General features: G+C 34.4%; 1 protein-coding gene across 4 annotated transcripts; it reads left to right on the top strand.

Annotated features, from left to right (window-relative positions):
- Positions 1-3029: 3029 nt before the first annotated feature.
- Positions 3030-10928, top strand: LOC7465571 (uncharacterized). 4 transcript variants are annotated; one of them, XM_024605049.2, is made up of 13 exons: positions 3030-3405; positions 4574-4654; positions 4771-4876; positions 5373-5462; positions 6716-6829; positions 7096-7290; positions 7770-7898; positions 8588-9093; positions 9313-9412; positions 9523-9582; positions 10011-10103; positions 10212-10331; positions 10447-10928. In XM_024605049.2, exons 1-13 carry the CDS (start codon positions 3389-3391, stop codon positions 10762-10764), a joined length of 1929 nt encoding a protein of 642 aa, XP_024460817.2. In that variant the 5' UTR covers positions 3030-3388; the 3' UTR covers positions 10765-10928. The 4 variants fall into 4 exon arrangements, with proteins under 4 accessions (XP_024460817.2, XP_024460819.2, XP_024460816.2 ...); XM_024605051.2 differs by lacking the exon at positions 3030-3405 and adding an exon at positions 3635-4002; XM_024605048.2 differs by lacking the exon at positions 3030-3405 and adding an exon at positions 4087-4289.
- The last annotated feature ends 5956 nt before the right edge of the window (positions 10929-16884 follow it).

Raw genomic sequence — 16884 nt, 5'->3', positions numbered from 1 at the left:
TGCTCTTAAAATGGAAGGGAAAATATTACCCAAGGAGAAGGCTTGCACATTTTTCACTTTACTGCTGCTGAATTTCTCTGCTTGCCGTTGGGGGAAATTTCGAAGCTTTTCGGATCCGGATTTTCTCCTCGGCTTAGATTCTTTTGCCAGAGAGATAAATGCAGTTGTTTCTGATGTTGAGGCAAGAAACTTGTTTGCAGAAGCATGTTGCTCGGATGAGCTGCTCTGCCTCGTTGAAGAATTCGTCCTAGGTGGGAAATCGATGGTGTATGCAGAGCTACTTTCTGAACCATTGAGTGGAGGTGATTCGATGATAGACATCCTTCTGGGTGGTGTAAATATAAAATCTGCCTCCGAATCAGCTACATCCAATCTTTTGGTGGCAGGGAGCATCAATATGTGCAGCAATTGACAACATTGGATTTCCTTTGTCAGGCTTCGGACAGCCTGTTGCGGATGCACAGCTGTGATACTGTTTCTGCACTTACTATTCTTCACATTTTTGCTTGCCTGGCTGGAGAGAAGTTTTTATCCCGCCATCCAGTCGTGCCGTGCATTGCTGCTTCTTGAATGTGCTGAAAAAAGGTTTAGAATTTAGTCATGAAATTATAATTATAAGTTTCATGAATAGCTAAAGAAATCTAATGATATGTGAGAATCTTGATAAGGGATAGATTGTGTAAGAAGAAGGAGAGAGTCTTTATTGTTATTTTAAATAGTATTTTTATTTATTAATCTTGTTTAAGGTTTAAGGTATATCTCTTTTCGGGAAAAAATCTCTACCTTATTAGGTTAAATACTAACCATTCTAAAGATCAAACTTATTTATTTCTTAGAAATAACTAAGTCCTAGCATTTCGAATGACAAACTAATTATAATGAGATTTTTTATATTTTGACCAAACTCTAATGGATAATATTCATTTTGTATTTAAAAAAAAACATGATAAAAATGATTTTATCTTTTTTTAGAAAATATACTTGAGAAACTTTTAGGATCTAACCATATGCACAAAGAAAAAACATATTTTTTTTGGAAATAGAAAATTGATTTTTTTTTGTTGAAATTTTTGATTTTTTTTTTAAGTTTTAGAGAAAATCAGGTATTTTTAATACTAGATTTATATCTTATAATGTAAATCTACAACCTAATATCATATAAAATTAATAGAAAAATGTGTAGGGATCCACAAATATTTTTAGAATACTACTTGAAAATTTTGATTTTTTAATATTAATATTATTTTATTATTAAATATATATTGAGCTAGACACGACCCAGCAGACTGAGTTGAAACGGGTCTAGCCCGACTTATCAGGCTTGACTCCAGCCCAGCCTAATATATATTTTTTTAAACAGTGAAAAAAGATTTGATATAGATTCATCAAATGACATTATATATTTAATGGTTTGATTCTTGAAGTAAGAATATCAAATAATGAAAATTTTTTTTATCCCTTTGCTTTCTACTTTACATAAATTAATTATATTTTATTAAAATTAATCACAATAATTATTATTATTAGTGCTATACTTAATTCTCTCTTACCTTAATCCTATAACAGAACAACATTTTCATTTGAGAAAATTTAGGCCTTGTTTGTTTCCTGGAATTCACTTTCCGGGAAACTACTTTCCAAACTTTCCTGTATTTGTTTGCCATTAGGAAAGTTGGTTAACGGAAAACACTTTCCGGTCAACAGAAACACTTTCCGGTTAAAGAAAAATTTGGTTTGGTTTCCAGAAAAGTGTTTTCCCTTTTAGCTATGTTTGTTTTCTGGAAAGTGGTTTCCAGGAAACTATTTTCCAAACTTTCCTGTGTTTATTTGCCATTAGAAAAGTTGGTCAACGGAAAACACTTTCCAGTCAAAGGAAAATTTGGCTTGGTTTTCAGGAAAGTGTTTTCCTGGAAAATTTGGGCGGAAAACACTTTCCGGAAGTTGTGAAAAATTTAGAAATGTCATTATTTGCTGATTATATCAAATTTGATCCTCAAACTTTTGATTGCTATATATAATTTGTTTTGAATATTTATTTTTCAATTCCATCTCTTAAAATTTAATTTTTATATTAATTTTGGTCCTTATTTTTATAATTGCTATTTGTTTTTTCCTTATTATTTTTTTATTAAAATTTTTTATCTATCAAATTTGGTACTCATTCTTTTGATTGTTACTTATTTTATTTGAAATAATTTATGAAATGTTAATTATTATTATTTTAATTTCTTCACCTTTCATTTTTTTTTAATTTTTTAGATTTGATCTCTATTATTTTGATTATTATTTATTTTATTTGAGATAATTTATGAAATTATATTTTTTTTCAATTTCATTCTCATTCAACTTTTTAATTTGTAAAATTTGTTCCTTATTATTTTAATAAACTTGAGAAAAATAAAACATTAATAAGTTATTTTCCAGCTCATTTTCCATGACATAACCAAATACTGAAAAGTGTTTTCCAACTTATTTTCCATTACACTACCAAATATCGGAAAATACTTTTCCGGAATTCACTTTCCCTGGAATTCACTTTCCAAAAAAAAACTACTTTCCAGCAAATAAACGGGGCCTTAAGGAATTGACTTGGCAGTAAGGAGATCAGATTCTTTTTTTTACTTGTGTTATTAAAACCTTAAATTAAACATTTAAAAGAAACCATTAAATTTCTTTAATGCATCTTTCGCGTTTTTAAAACCATACCAAAAATAAATAAATTTAATCGACGTATTTGATGGATCAAAGATAATTAAAAAAACATTTCTATGGAAGAATTGTTAACTTCAAAATTCAAAAGAATAATTAAATAATTAATTACTTGACTTCATTACATTAATTGACATGTTCTGTAACTGTACGTAAAAACAGACACAGAGCCCCGTGACTCCACACCCACTCTTTTGTTCTCTTGTAGCACAATCAAATTAAATAAATAATATATCTTAACCAAACATTTATTTTCGTAATTTTTGAACTAGATTCTCCCTCCCTCCCCCCCCTCTCTCTCTTGATTCTTGGAAAAAAATAAATAGTTTCCTTGCTTGGCTAATGGCTAGTAGCTCAGCTGTATCTTTGTCTTCTTTTTGTCTTTGTTCCCGTTTTTTAGTGAAAGAAAGCGAAGATTTTTGAATCATCCTTTCAGCCAGAAGAAAAGAGAGAGGCACTGCTGCTGCAGCTAGTAGTGTTGGACTGATACTGCTTCTACGACATTTCCTTTTCAAGTTTCTGACTTTCTTCTCAACTCAAGAGAGGAGGCACAAAATAGATACTAGTAATACAAGCATTTTCAAGTTTGGCTTCGACTTAATCTTTTGCTTTTCAAGAAAAGAAAATGGGGTCTTTCAGTGCCTCTTAATCATCATCATCATCATCATCATCATTCTCAATGTTCCTTCCTTCAAGGTTTCTCTCTCTCTCTTTCTCTCTATTATAATTTGTCTGCTCCATACCATTTTGAATTACATTCCTGCATGCATATCTCTCTTTGTTTGGGATATTTGAAATCTGAAAATGGGTATCTTTCCTGTTGTTTTCTTCTGTTTGTTTTTTGGGTCGAGTTTGAAATGTTGATGGACTTGGTCAGGAGGGAGGAAGAGAGAAAAATACCTGCTTTGTTTGAAAATTGAAAAGGAGAGACAGGGAGAGAGGGACCACTGCTAATAACCCGTCCTTGAGATTGTTCTTTTGCTTCATTGATTCACTTCCTCATTGTCCTATGGATTGTAACTCTTGCATACCAAAACCCCCTCTACTCCATTAGTCAATCCATTGCTGCTTCTTGCCCCCCTCTCCTCTCCTTTTCTCTTTTAAATACAAATCCCAATGTTTTTGGCCCATGACCTATGACCCATCACTAATTTCTTTTTCGATTAAGAATTGGAATGAAACAAAGAGTGAATCAACTTCATTTGAAAACCTTTCAAGGGTGTGTGGTTTGTGGAATGCCGTAGTTCTTACTAACAAAGGAAACAACTTTTGTCTTCCATGACTGTTAGGGAGGTACCCCACTTTCCCCTCTACTTTTCCTCCTTGTGGAGCTGTTTTTGCTTTTCTTTTTTTAAGCCCTTTACTTTGACTTGTTAGATTTTCGTTTCTCTTTTTGGAGCCAGTCATTCATATGGTCATGATTTACAGAATCTACTGCCTTTTTCCTCTGCTCTGATTTTCATGTGGTGAAAACAATACAATTGGTTTGGTGAAAGAAACTCACCACCCACACAAGCGATTCTACTTGCTCTTTTTTCCCCCCTTTCTCTTTTTATGGCCTTCCTTTTCAAGTTGTATCGGTATGGTCTTTCGCTAGAAACAGAAGCTGCCCGAGCTCACACTTGTGTTAATTGTTTTTGTTTGGTTGTGTTGACAATGACTAGTAGCTGTGGCATTCATGAATTTTTTTGTCCTCATTATATGTTCACACTTCACAGGTTGCACAGTTTTTTCTCTAATTATGCATCTCATTGTGCCTTTGTCTTTTATATTATCCTAAGATTGATCATGTTGGCTAAAACCCTTTCTTAGGTTACCACTTTAATACTTGTTTGTACATGGCATAAATCCTATCTGCGTACAGAAGCCAAGATGCTTGGGGGATTTTAGAACGTGCCAAGCCCTGTGATCGCAGGATGTGTGACTCTCCAGTTATGCTCAGCCAGTAAGTCCCCCCCCCCCCACCTTTGCTGCTGGTTCATTTCTCCGGTTATAATTGGAACCCTGCTTTAATGCTCACTTCGAATGCTTTCTTCAACTTTTTACTGGCAAAATCTGCAGAAGTGATTCTACCTCTAAAATTCTGTATTCTGAGGTGACCTATGACAATTCAAAAACTCAGGAAGATCTTGCAGATGAAGTCTGGAGCACCAGCTCTTCATTGGAGGTCGGTACTGGCTGACTTTTCATTTTCACTTGGGGTGGTGGGAGGCATTGGAAGAAGGATTGGGTTCTATAACAACAAAATGTTGAACAAAAAATGCACTTTAACTTATCCATTTTGGGGACGATTGGTTGCTCAATTTTGCTCTCATAATTCAGCTCATTTGGTGCTTTCTTTTGATATTAATTTCTTCAATTTTTACTGTAGTTGTCAACGGAAGCACTTAATTTGTCATTTGTATGTAGACCTTTAAACTATGACAGCTTAATTAAATCTGAAAAGGGTAACTTTGACTGGAAAGTTCCTGTAAATTATCTGTCTTGGATCCAAAGGCATAAGCTTTTGTAGCACAACACTCGGCTTTATAGTAATTGGTCTTTAATTTGATAGTTATGTTTCATCTTCTTGACACTTTTGGAGGTACTATTTTCTTGCTCATTCATTTAATCTGTTTTTATAGTTCAAAAATGCAATTCATGTGGATTTTGATGTTTTGCAGGCAAACAATGTGAATGAAGAGGCTGGAAGTTTTGCATCGTGCATTAGAAGCAGCAATCCTTATCCTTATAGAATCCAACTTGAACGGGATGTAAGATCTCTCCTCCTGCAAGCCTCACAGTCACACTGTTATTTTGTTGAGTTTTGGTCTCTGACTTGCATTTCTTATGCATTTGTTTGTGAAACCAAGGGATTTTAATATGCATAGAGTGTTGACAATAGATCTGAAATGCTTTTGTTATAGAAAACAAATTGAGATTCTTTTGAGCTGGTAGTCAATAATTGATGACAGCTATAAAATATGATGCATCGGAAAATGCACAAAAGAGCACTATCTGTGTTATGTATGCCTTTGATGGATGGCATAAAACTAGATATTTGAATGACCTCGAGTTAAGCCAGTTCCATGATCCCCAGCACCTAAAGCAAGGGGCTTTTTCATTATTGCTCCAAATAGTGCTTTTATACTCCAATTTTCCCAGTGCTCCATTGTTTTCTGATGCAGTGATAATAGTCTTGGGCTTTCAACCACAAAGTTGCAGGTTCATGTCTTGAGAGTAGACACTTAATAGAAACCATTGAAGAATTGTACCGTCTCCAAAGTAGAAATTGACCCTCTCATGACCCCTTAAGTGGAAACATAGCTGGTAACGGGCTTCTAATTGGCTGAGAAAAACACCCTTGTTGTGATTCATCCGGATAGTATCTCACGGTTCCAACAGTTTACTAGAGGCTTTGCTATAGGCATTTCATGCTGAACTTTTGTCTGTATTATTAGGCTGTGGAACGTGACTTGTGATGGTTGTGCTAAATATGCTTAGAGGATGCTTATGACTTCAAAACCGGTGCATTTTTATAAAGGCAGGGGGGTGATTCCACAACTGCATTGATGGTTTTTGAGAAATAACAGTTGATGACATTTAAGTTCTGCCTTCATGACAAGGAAAGTATCGGCGAATAAAAGAAATTTGTAGTGGCCCTGTAGGACTGATATTTTGCTTTATGTTGAGTTTGAAGCGTAGAATGTCTAAAGGGTGAGTTTTGCAAATGATTTAGTGTGTTGTCTGTAAAAGTGCACTCCAGATAGCTTTTTTGCAGTCCATGGAAAGTACTTACACGCCACTATCCATCCTGTACTCTTCTAAGTGAGGCATCATGCTTTGAAATGGTATCTGCTTGCTATCTTCAATTGCCTCTTAGCTATCATATGGTGACTTAAATTGAAGTGAGAGAGCATCTTACTGCATCATATTGTATCTAATCTTGTTGATGTGTACATAGAAATTCAGTTAATTGTTGTTGGATCATAGCTACCTTATGCTTACGGATGGGCCTCTATAACAGGTACGGAGATTACAACAGCAGTTGCAAGATGAGATGGAAATGCATGCTATTCTGGAAAGTGCTATTGAGAAAAATACAGTAAAATTATTTAGTCCATCATGCCTCCCACACCATGTACGTTGTTTTCTTTCTAAAGTCTCTTTTATATGTGCATTTTCATATGCTGCTGAGCAGTCAGGTGAGCAATTGCGGTTAAGTGCTTAGAATTCTTCATTAATAATATCTCTGTTTCCTGTTGATTCTTGATGTCAAGAGATATCAAGCATATGTGACAGTATCATTTTGTAGTTAGTACATCCTATCCATATTTGACTCTATTGTAAATTTGAAGGTCCACCTTTCTAGGGGTTTTAACTTGTTGTAAAATCCTCTTTCTTCAGTTTGAACAGGCTCAGGAGCTTCTGTCCACTATTGCAGTACTGGAGGTCACAGTTACAAAGCTTGAACAAGAGATTGTTTCTTTGCATTTCCAACTAAGTCAAGAGAGAAATGAGCGAAGGCTTGCTGAATATCGTTTGAGGCAGTCAGCTTCTCAATCATTATCTGCTTACTCCTTTGATAGCATGAAAGAAGAGGTACTTATCATATTTCTTTTCACACATGGCTTCTCCTGAGTAAAGAAATTTATGTGCTTCTTCCTTATTTGACCAAAGTTTCTTATCTTTCACATTATGCAAACATCTTCATGTAAATCACATTTGACAGCTTCTCATTATTGCTGTCTCTGCAGTGGTGGTGGTCATTTGCTATCAAGTCATTCTATCATTGTCCTGCATCCATGAACATCAACTGTTTTTATTCACTTCAATGAAGCAATGAATCTTTTTCTTATCAACAAACTTTATACTTGTCATTAGAGGAGTTTTCCATTGCCTGTATGAGTATATTTTATTTGTACTTTATATAAGACTTTCGTAACTTGCATATATTTTGATCTAGCTAAGCATTGCATGTCTTAAATAAACATATTCTTTTGAAATATCTATGTTAACATGTGGCATGCTAGCCTTTATATGGAAAATTTACTGCAATGTAACTTTCTATGCTTTTCCAGATTTCTTCTTCTTCGAGGAGTCTGAAGCATTCAGATTATGAACTGCACCAATCAGAGAAGAATAACTCATGCAAACACCAAGCATCTGAATCTACTGGTGAAACATCTAGTGCTCAGTCTTTGACGGAGGTATCTGCTGGTTTCGCTTTGCTTGTAGAGCTTTTTGATTTATGTTCATGTGACAGCTGTAGTCTAGTGTACTTGTAGAATTGATTCCTTAAGTAGTTAGTTTCTTTCTTGTTTGAGTCTGTGATGACTGTTTTGGTCTATGTATGTTGTTGATAAAGAGGCAAAACTGTTCCATGAATAATTTAAAGCATACATGACAAATATTTGCTTTAAGTGAGAATATGCAGCTTGTATTCAGGGAGATATGGTAATATGATTTAGATGCATCTGTGGTGGAAGGATGTCATTTTCTCACTTTGAAAAGCTAAAATTATTTGCACATACACCAGCTAAGAAAATGGTTTAGTCTAAACATAAATGAGGGATCAAGGTCACAGTTTGTAACCATTAAGCAAAATGTTGAGTCCAGATGGTGTTCAACATCCAAAGCTCCTTAATCTATACATACTCAGAAGTCCATTTTCTGAACAATTCTTGGACAATTTAAGGTTGTACTGCTGGTTATTCTACATTTTATCTCTTGCATGCATATGCTCCTGTTCCTCCCTCCCTTCCAACTCTCTATCTAATAAATCTTTCCTGTCTATTACTTGTACTAATAGATGAATTATTGTAAATGGTAGTGATAACTCCTTTCCAGAAATTCCTAGTCACAGTATTAGGCATTTGATTTGTGGTACTTGGATCAGGATTCAATGAAGGCACCAGAGCTTTTCCATGAGAAGAAAGTATCCGTGCAGACAGATGCCAAACCCACTCAACCCGCAGAGCTCATGAGGCTTCCAAAAGGAATGCCGCCTAAGGGCCTTTGGGACTACCCTAATCAACTTTCAGAGGAGATGGTAAGATGTATGAAAAATATTTTCCTGTCTCTGGCAGATTCTGCTGTGCCATCCATGTCCTCTGCTTTAGAGAGCCAATCCTCACCTGTGTCACCGAGAGGACATCTGTCCAGTTCATCATGGTGGTCTTCATCTGAGCGCTCAATGATTTCATCATGGGTGCAGAGCCCCCAGATTGACATACAAAGTAACTCTGAAGTGTTGGCATTGGGCAGTGTCTTTGATCCCTACAAAGTGCATGGCAAGTTGAGTTGGGCAGACATTGGAAACTATGGTTTAGCAACTGAAGTTTCTTGGATGTCAGTTGGAAAGAAGCAACTAGAATATGCATCGGGGGCATTAAGGAAATTCAGGTATAAGAGTTTTAAGTGAGCCATTTGTTTGAGCTTTGCATTTTATTTTGTAAGTTGAATCAAACAGGTCTAAAAACATAGAATACTTCGGTTCTAATGAACTTATGCTCCCATTACTTTAATATATTTATTCTTTTTTAACATGAATGTTTGTGTGGTTATCTGGGATCAGATCTGATAAATGTTGTTTTGTTTTCTTGTTTGAAACTTGGGGGACAGAACACTTGTTGAGCAACTCGCCAAGGTGAACCCTATCCATTTGAGCTCCAATGAGAAGCTTGCTTTCTGGATCAATCTGTACAATGCTTTGATTATGCATGTGAGTGTCTTCACTTGTATCACATGTGTAATGTGCTAAAATTACATGGTGCAATGTGGGTCATTTCATCACTTTAAAGTTTATGTTCTTAAATTTCTATTGTTAAACAGGCGTACTTGGCATATGGAGTCCCAAGGAGTGACTTGAAGCTCTTCTCGTTGATGCAAAAGGTTTGATTCTTGACTAAACATCTACTTTTTTCTCCTCCTCGGTAATTTGTTGTAAAGATAGTTTCTTGTCATCATCATATGTAGTTCAAAAGCTCCAAGTAGTCAGCATTATGTAATAGGTTGTTGTAAGTGGCCTCTGGTTTCCAGTAACTCTAATAGGATAAAATAGATTATTGCTCTTGAAGGGAATTGCTGTTGTAGGCATGTGTTATGGTATTAAAAGGCAATGGATTCATGTAGTTATCTGGATAGTGACAAATAATTGAGTTAGATAAATCTCCACACCAAACATAGCGAGATTCTTTAGTATCTGTAACATTCTTGATGTAGTGGTTCCTGGCAGATAATGTATTCATGTGTTTGATTGATTGTTTTCTGGTTTTTGCACTTGATGAGTGTCATTGATGCGATTTGGTTGATATTTCCAGGCCGCATACACTATTGGAGGACATTATTTTAGTGCAGCTGCCATTGAGTATGTGATTTTGAAGATGAAACCACCTCTCCACAGGCCACAAATTGTACGCCCCCCCCCCCCCTCCCTTTTATCTTATAAACAAGTTCTCTGTTTTTGTGCACATGTTGAACTTCATACCCTGGTTAACATTTCTACTCCACACAATTGCCAGGCTTTACTTCTTGCACTTCACAAGTTGAGGCTATCAGAGGAACAGCAGAAGTCTGTGATTGATGCACATGAACCTCTTGTAGCATTTGCCCTAAGCTGTGGAATGTACTCGTCACCAGCAGTAAGAATATTTCATGTGCTATATATTGATGAAGTATATTTTATCTTTCAGAGGTCGTGTTTATTATGTATATTTAGTTATATTTGGATGATATTCTGATGAATGAAAAATGCAGGTAAGGGTGTTCACTGCTAAGAATGTGAGAGAAGAACTTCAAGAAGCTCAACATGATTTCATTCGAGCTTCAGCTGGAGTTAGCAACAAAGGGAAGCTGTTGGTGCCGAAAATGCTCCATTGTTTTGCTAAAGGCTTTGTGGACGATACGAATTTGGCAGTATGGATATCACATTACCTTCCACCCAATCAGGCTGCCTTTGTAGAGCAATGCATTTCACAAAGGCGACAAAGCCTTCTTGGCTCACGTAATTGTGGCATTCTTCCCTTCGATTCTCGTTTCCGTTACCTTTTCCTGCCCGACAAAACTTCACGTTGATGATGATGTTAATACTAACCGCACCTAAAATCTGCCTGTATCTGGGAAATTCAATACAGGATTAATGTTAGGTTCCAAATGTTGCTAACATAATTAGGTTGCACCCCCTTGTTAATGACGCGACCTTTCTTGATAACAGTGAGGATGGAAGCAGTTTTTCTGAATGGTTCTTGCTTACAAACCTGCTATCCCTTGGCCTGGTGTAGCACAATTTTTTATGGGTACTCTGCGTCTGTCAAAGATCAATGGGAAACCAGCACCTAGCAAACACAGCCCACATCTGGCTGCCATGTTAAGCGCACACACTAGAATATCACCATCAACTTGCATTCAGAAAAGGAATAAAAGTGTGTGTGTGTTTCATTAAAGCCAACATACAACAGTCAGCAACGAACACTGTCTTTGAAAGTCGACTACGCAGTCCCGTGCATCTGATATACAGCAGCATCTACTTTTTCTCACTTCTAACCATTACGAGATATTTATTATTCACTTATACATTCAACAAATAATATATGTAAAAGAAAAGGAATGAGATTACACACACACACACACACACACACCCCTGGCGACAACAGAAACACAAATTCAAGACAGGTTGACTTTTAGTTGCTGCTAGTGTATGATGTGCTGCACTAAATACTCGAAGTTTTGATTTCAAACTGAAAAGATGTGGTTAACAGAATTGTAGCAGGAAAATCATGCAATCCCGGCCTTACATGATAAGTCCAGGAAATTTCAACTTCTGGGGTCTAGCAAGCTATTGGGCTGCCTTTACATTCTATACTAGATGGATTCTATAAAGATTTGATTTATATTTTTTAGTTAAATTTTTTAATCTCATTTAGAAATCCTGATGAATTCTATTAACCATGTAACTTTCAATAAAAAAATCATTTTTTTAATAAGGATTTAGGTTATAAATAGGGTTTATTTTTTAGAAAAGTTTAAAACAAATTAATTATTCAAAAATTTATCCGGAACTTTTCAATAAAGAGTTTTCTTTACAATTTAGGGTTGTAATCATAGGGTTTGAGATATTCTTGTTCTTTCTTTTACTCTATGCTATGTCAATTGATATTAAAACAAGTTTACCAATTTGATAGACAAGGATACTGGCAACATCCTCCCACCTTGCGTTGAAGGAGCAGTGGCTATATAGAGCATTATGAAGGCTTGAAAGGTAACGTGCAGAATCCTATCATATGAATTTGATTGGTTTGATCAACTTTCAAGGGAAAGCACAAACAAGGATCATGATGAGATGATGGACGTTCATAAAGACTTATCTCGAAGTGAGCCAAACCTTGAATCTATTCATGCAAACCTATGATGGATGTTCATAAAGACTTATCTCGAAGTGAACCAAACCTTGAATATATTCATGCAAACCTATATAGGCATTGATGTTTACAATAGACCAAGAAGCACTAAAAACTTAACTCATAGTCACTTTTTTCGTAAACACATTCCTAATTTTTATGAAATACCTTTCTTTGACGAGAGTTTTTCAAAGAAAATAATTACTAGATGGTCGATAGAGTTGGAAGCTTATTTTCTATCAAATAAGATTTCTAGTTATCATAATATAAAATCTACAGGATATATATTTATATTGATGAAAATTAATGGTATGATATTCTAGACGATAGAGTTCGTAGACGATAGAGTTCGTGATGGTATGCTTGTACTTCCATCATGATAAATTATGAGAAAATTATTAATTTTAGAATTTGTACAAGATTATTACAAATAGATTTTATATTTCTTTATGTTCAACCTTCTCAAATAGCAAGTGGCAAAACCTAAAGGAGATGTAGCTTGAGGAGGCAATTATTCAAGTCAAGAATAAAGCAATTCCATGCAATAGAAGAATTTTATTTTATGATGAGACAACAACCATGAATATTTAACATTATGTCTTACAAATGGAGCTAGTTTGGTCAGCGATTAAACATCATTCAAGAATGATCAATGGTTATTTAAGATCAATAAACAAAGCTCGTGAGTTTGAATAATGATGTAGTATAAAACAATGTTTTTTTAGAATGACGAGATGATGGAAGCAGAAGCTGTCCTGCAAGGTGATGAACTAGAGAGAGTAAAAAATGAAGAATTAGATACAAAAGTTTTCTAGCTTTGAAATTTCAAAGTTAGCCTATCATATTGAAGATTCTAATGCTAGATGCCCCTCGACTAACATCTGATGAAGAGGTTAAATTTGAAGTAGATGAATGTGTGAAGGGACTCTAAATAGACTTAATATAAATAAAAGTAAAATAATAGATATGAATTTTTCTTTAGCTTTTTCACACCATAAATTAGATTTCAAAGTTAACAAGTAAAGACATGCTACTTCTATTCTATTCTAACTATTTATTTTTTTATAATGTAAGGGTTTGACCTTTTAATTGTGAACTTGAGGTTGAGTTTTTCTCAGGTGGAGGATCTTGACAATTCTAAGCATAAGAAAAAAAGTAAATTAGCCATTATAATATTGTTGCAATCCATGATGCAATGAATCTGCGTTCTATTACTTTTATTTTTTATTTTACTTGTTTTATTTACTCCAGGAGTTGTAATGCTAAATAATAAATCATTTTTGTATTAGGATTTAGGTCTAGGAATAGTATAAATTAATAGAATTACCTGATTTATTTTTTAGAAGAGATTAAAATAGATTGATTATCCAGTAATTTATAGAGAAATTCTAATTCTGGGATTTTCTTTATAATTTAAAATTATAATATTAGAACTTGAAAAACTCCAATAATTCTTTTACTGTATCGCTAGGTCAGATATATATATATATATATATATATATCATGCGTTTTTTCGAATACTTTTGTCTGTACAAGTCTTGTCATGCGTTTTTTCGAATACTTTTGTCTGTACAAGTCTTGATCATGAATTACTTTAACCTTTTTGTCCATGCATGCCCAGAAAACCTGTCAACCTAAATACATGAACTTCTTAATTACAAGCAAATTATAATATGAGAGGTGGAACAGGTGGAACTGCATTTCCAAACGCACAAGTCAAAAGCACAAGTAGTCATGACCACCTCACCTGCAAGACCAGCTAGTAATTAATTAATTAATATGGTCTCAAGTTTTCCATGCCCTCTCATCTCTGTCAAGATAAATACTTGACAAACACTTTAAAAAAACAAAAGAGATTGAATTATTGACAAATACGCTATTAAAAGGCGCGCACAAGTCATGACAACAATTCAATAATACATCGATTTTTATAAAAAAAGAAAAAAAAGAAGATAATATCAATCAAGCTTAATTATCTTCTAATGAAAGCATGGATGGCGGTTTAGATATGTTGTCAGTGGAAGTTGATTTTCTTCAATGCCACACTACTCTTATGTATATTGAATGCATGCAGTGGCGCGTACCTCTCAGATACCATGAATATACACTAAGATCACTAAGATTATATTCATTCTCTTTCGTTTTTCTCTTGCCAAAGGCTCCTTCTTATGCCCTACTCTGTGTGTGTGTGTGTGTGTGTGTTATTGACACCCACAGAAAAATATCGGGAATGGAACAGGTCAGAAGTAGACGATCAACCAGGGAAAAATCAACTTAAATCTTTGTAAAAGTACTTAAGAGTCAAATTATTATTGCTGCTGTCGTTGGTGGCGGCTGCTGCTCTTCCGTGTTGATTTGGTACATTATTGCTTAGTCTAAATAAATCTCTACGGTGAAGGGTGCTGTTATTATTTGATTTAGTCTTACCATGTTCTGGAAATTAATTATTCATGGCGATAGTAGTTCCGTAATCAAGCTTTTGAAAAATCTAGTAATGCATGGTCGTAGTAAGCATATCGACGTGTGTTTTCATTTTCTTCGGGAGCTTACTAAGGCTGGTACTGTGGAATTAATTTACTGCAACACACAAGATCAAATAGCTGATATAATGAAAAAACCACTCAAACTAGATGTTTTTTTGAAGCTGCGAGCATTATTAATTAGGAGTTTGTTTTGAGAATGATATAAACTGATGCTTATAGCATTCAGTTTAAGGGAGGCAATGTTGATTTGATCTCTAAATAAATCCCTACTGTGCTGTTATTATTTGATTTAATCTTACCATGTTTACAGGAGTTGTTAAATCGTGGGCTGCACATTTCTAGTTAATTAATCTGTTATGTAAGGCTATTATATAGCCAACGTCGACATTCAATGATAATAAAACCATTCAGTCTTCTCTTTCATACATTTCCTAATATTTGTCATTACGATCAACTACTCCTTTGTTTTACTCCGTGAGTCTAGTAAAAGAGAGCTAGCGTGCATGTTTGTCTACCATGCATATAAAAAAAGACGTTTGGAAGGACCGGGTAGTTGCACTAAAGACATCACTTGTGCTGACTTTAAGAAAACTTGTGTAATAACTGCCACAAAGATCACACCACAATATCATCCATTGAATATTATTCAAAACCTAGGCTCTGCAGATAGCTAATTATCGTTCCTCTGGCCAATTGGGTTCTGCCATTAATGAACACCATCTTGAAGGATTGATGTGGGCGTTGGAACTTGTAGACATTACTTCAAGAAGGTTTCGGCAGGGCATCCAATTAAGAATTATACTAATTCTTCCACAGTATATATATATATAATTCTTACACAATTTTTTACTTGATATATAATAAAAACAAATATTTTTGTGTGTGGCCAAGGATTAATTCTATCTCGATTTCTTTGCTCACTATATATGTATGGGAATATAATATTTGATTAAATTATATATAGTAGTTTGTTTGTTTTGGAGACAAGTTATGCTCATCATCATCTTCCATCCAAACTGATGAATTGGTCTGTAAGAGGTCACGAGGTGGATATGGTGGACGACTAGCAGTCATTATATATTTTGTTTCAAATTAAGTCCTGGCAGTGCCTTATTGGTGCGTGTGACGCTAGCTTTAAACTATGGTTTGGTGAATCCAACCCACAAAAGAAGATTATTTTTTGAGGGGTCCAATTATTTTTATTATCCACATATTAATTTCAACGGATTGTTGACGAGATCTGACTCTAGTTATGTTCACCTAATTAATTATATATAATATTAATTAATTTCCATCACGCTGTTTTTTCTTATCTAATTTCTTGCGAACTTATCAATAACTATTGCATGCATTAGCGTCAAGCCAAACTCCGTTCTGTCCAGTTTTTATTACTATTTTTCAATGTGTTTAATTTCCTGTAAACTAGCAATAATTAATACAACATATGAATATCTTTCCTATGGTTAGAAAAACTATATATATAGATGTCGTCTGTGTAAGATAATAAAACAATATAAAAGATTAAAAACCAAAGGACCGACTTTCTTTTCATGTAATTATTTTCCAAATGGGATGTTGGATCTTGAAGGAAAGATCAAAGAGAATTAATTAATTATCAAAGATTCTCACTTATATATATATATATAGAGGCAGCTCGAGCATTGTTATTCAGTACAATTCTTTAACTAGCTAGTTGATCTCATCCATTGCTGATTACATTGAAAAGATAAAAGAAAAAAGAAAAGTAATATTGGCTGCGACAACAACAGCTCAACTAGATGGCAGACTATCATCTAGCAAGTTAGTACTCTACTTAATTAAAACAATAAAAAAAACCTTGCTAATTTGTGAAGTATGATGATAGGTTTCCAAGAACATAAATTAGTATATATATTCACAAATCTCACAAATTAATATTAATATAGATAGATATCCCTATCTCTTTCTTTTCCCTCAAAAGAAAAGCTATACATTCACAAAATATTATATCAATCATGCATGTTCATATTATATTATATTATATTATAGTACGTATAAATCCTAACCAATAACTATATAAAATATTAGACACACATGTAAATGATATGCCGGCGTTTCTTTAGGTTGTTGATTGTGATCGAAGTTACAAGTAATGATTAATTTGGAGTTTGAGGGATCTGAGGAGTGTCCAAATAATAATTAAATATATTTATGCTCTTCCTTTTCTTCTAGAGAGATCTAAAATATCCGAGCCAGACTGCTTTGATTTGTTATATTAACAAATTGAAGATAAATTAAGGTTACGTATAGCTAGGTAGTGTGTGTGTGTGTGTGTG

This window comes from Populus trichocarpa, chromosome 7 (assembly GCF_000002775.5).
Source record: "Populus trichocarpa isolate Nisqually-1 chromosome 7, P.trichocarpa_v4.1, whole genome shotgun sequence".
Taxonomy (NCBI): Eukaryota; Viridiplantae; Streptophyta; class Magnoliopsida; order Malpighiales; family Salicaceae; genus Populus; species Populus trichocarpa.
Note: the sequence above shows the minus strand (reverse complement) of the source record. Positions and strands in the feature narration are given on the sequence as shown.

Excerpts from the sequence above, each read along its gene's own strand:
- LOC7465571 (XM_024605047.2), top strand. The coding sequence starts at position 4,366 with ATGACTAGTAGCTGTGGCATTCATGAATTTTTTTGTCCTCATTATATG. Across the intron at positions 6,830-7,095 it reads CATCATGCCTCCCACACCAT|TTTGAACAGGCTCAGGAGCT; the intron begins GTACGTTGTTTT and ends CTCTTTCTTCAG. Across the intron at positions 10,332-10,446 it reads GAATGTACTCGTCACCAGCA|GTAAGGGTGTTCACTGCTAA; the intron begins GTAAGAATATTT and ends TGAAAAATGCAG.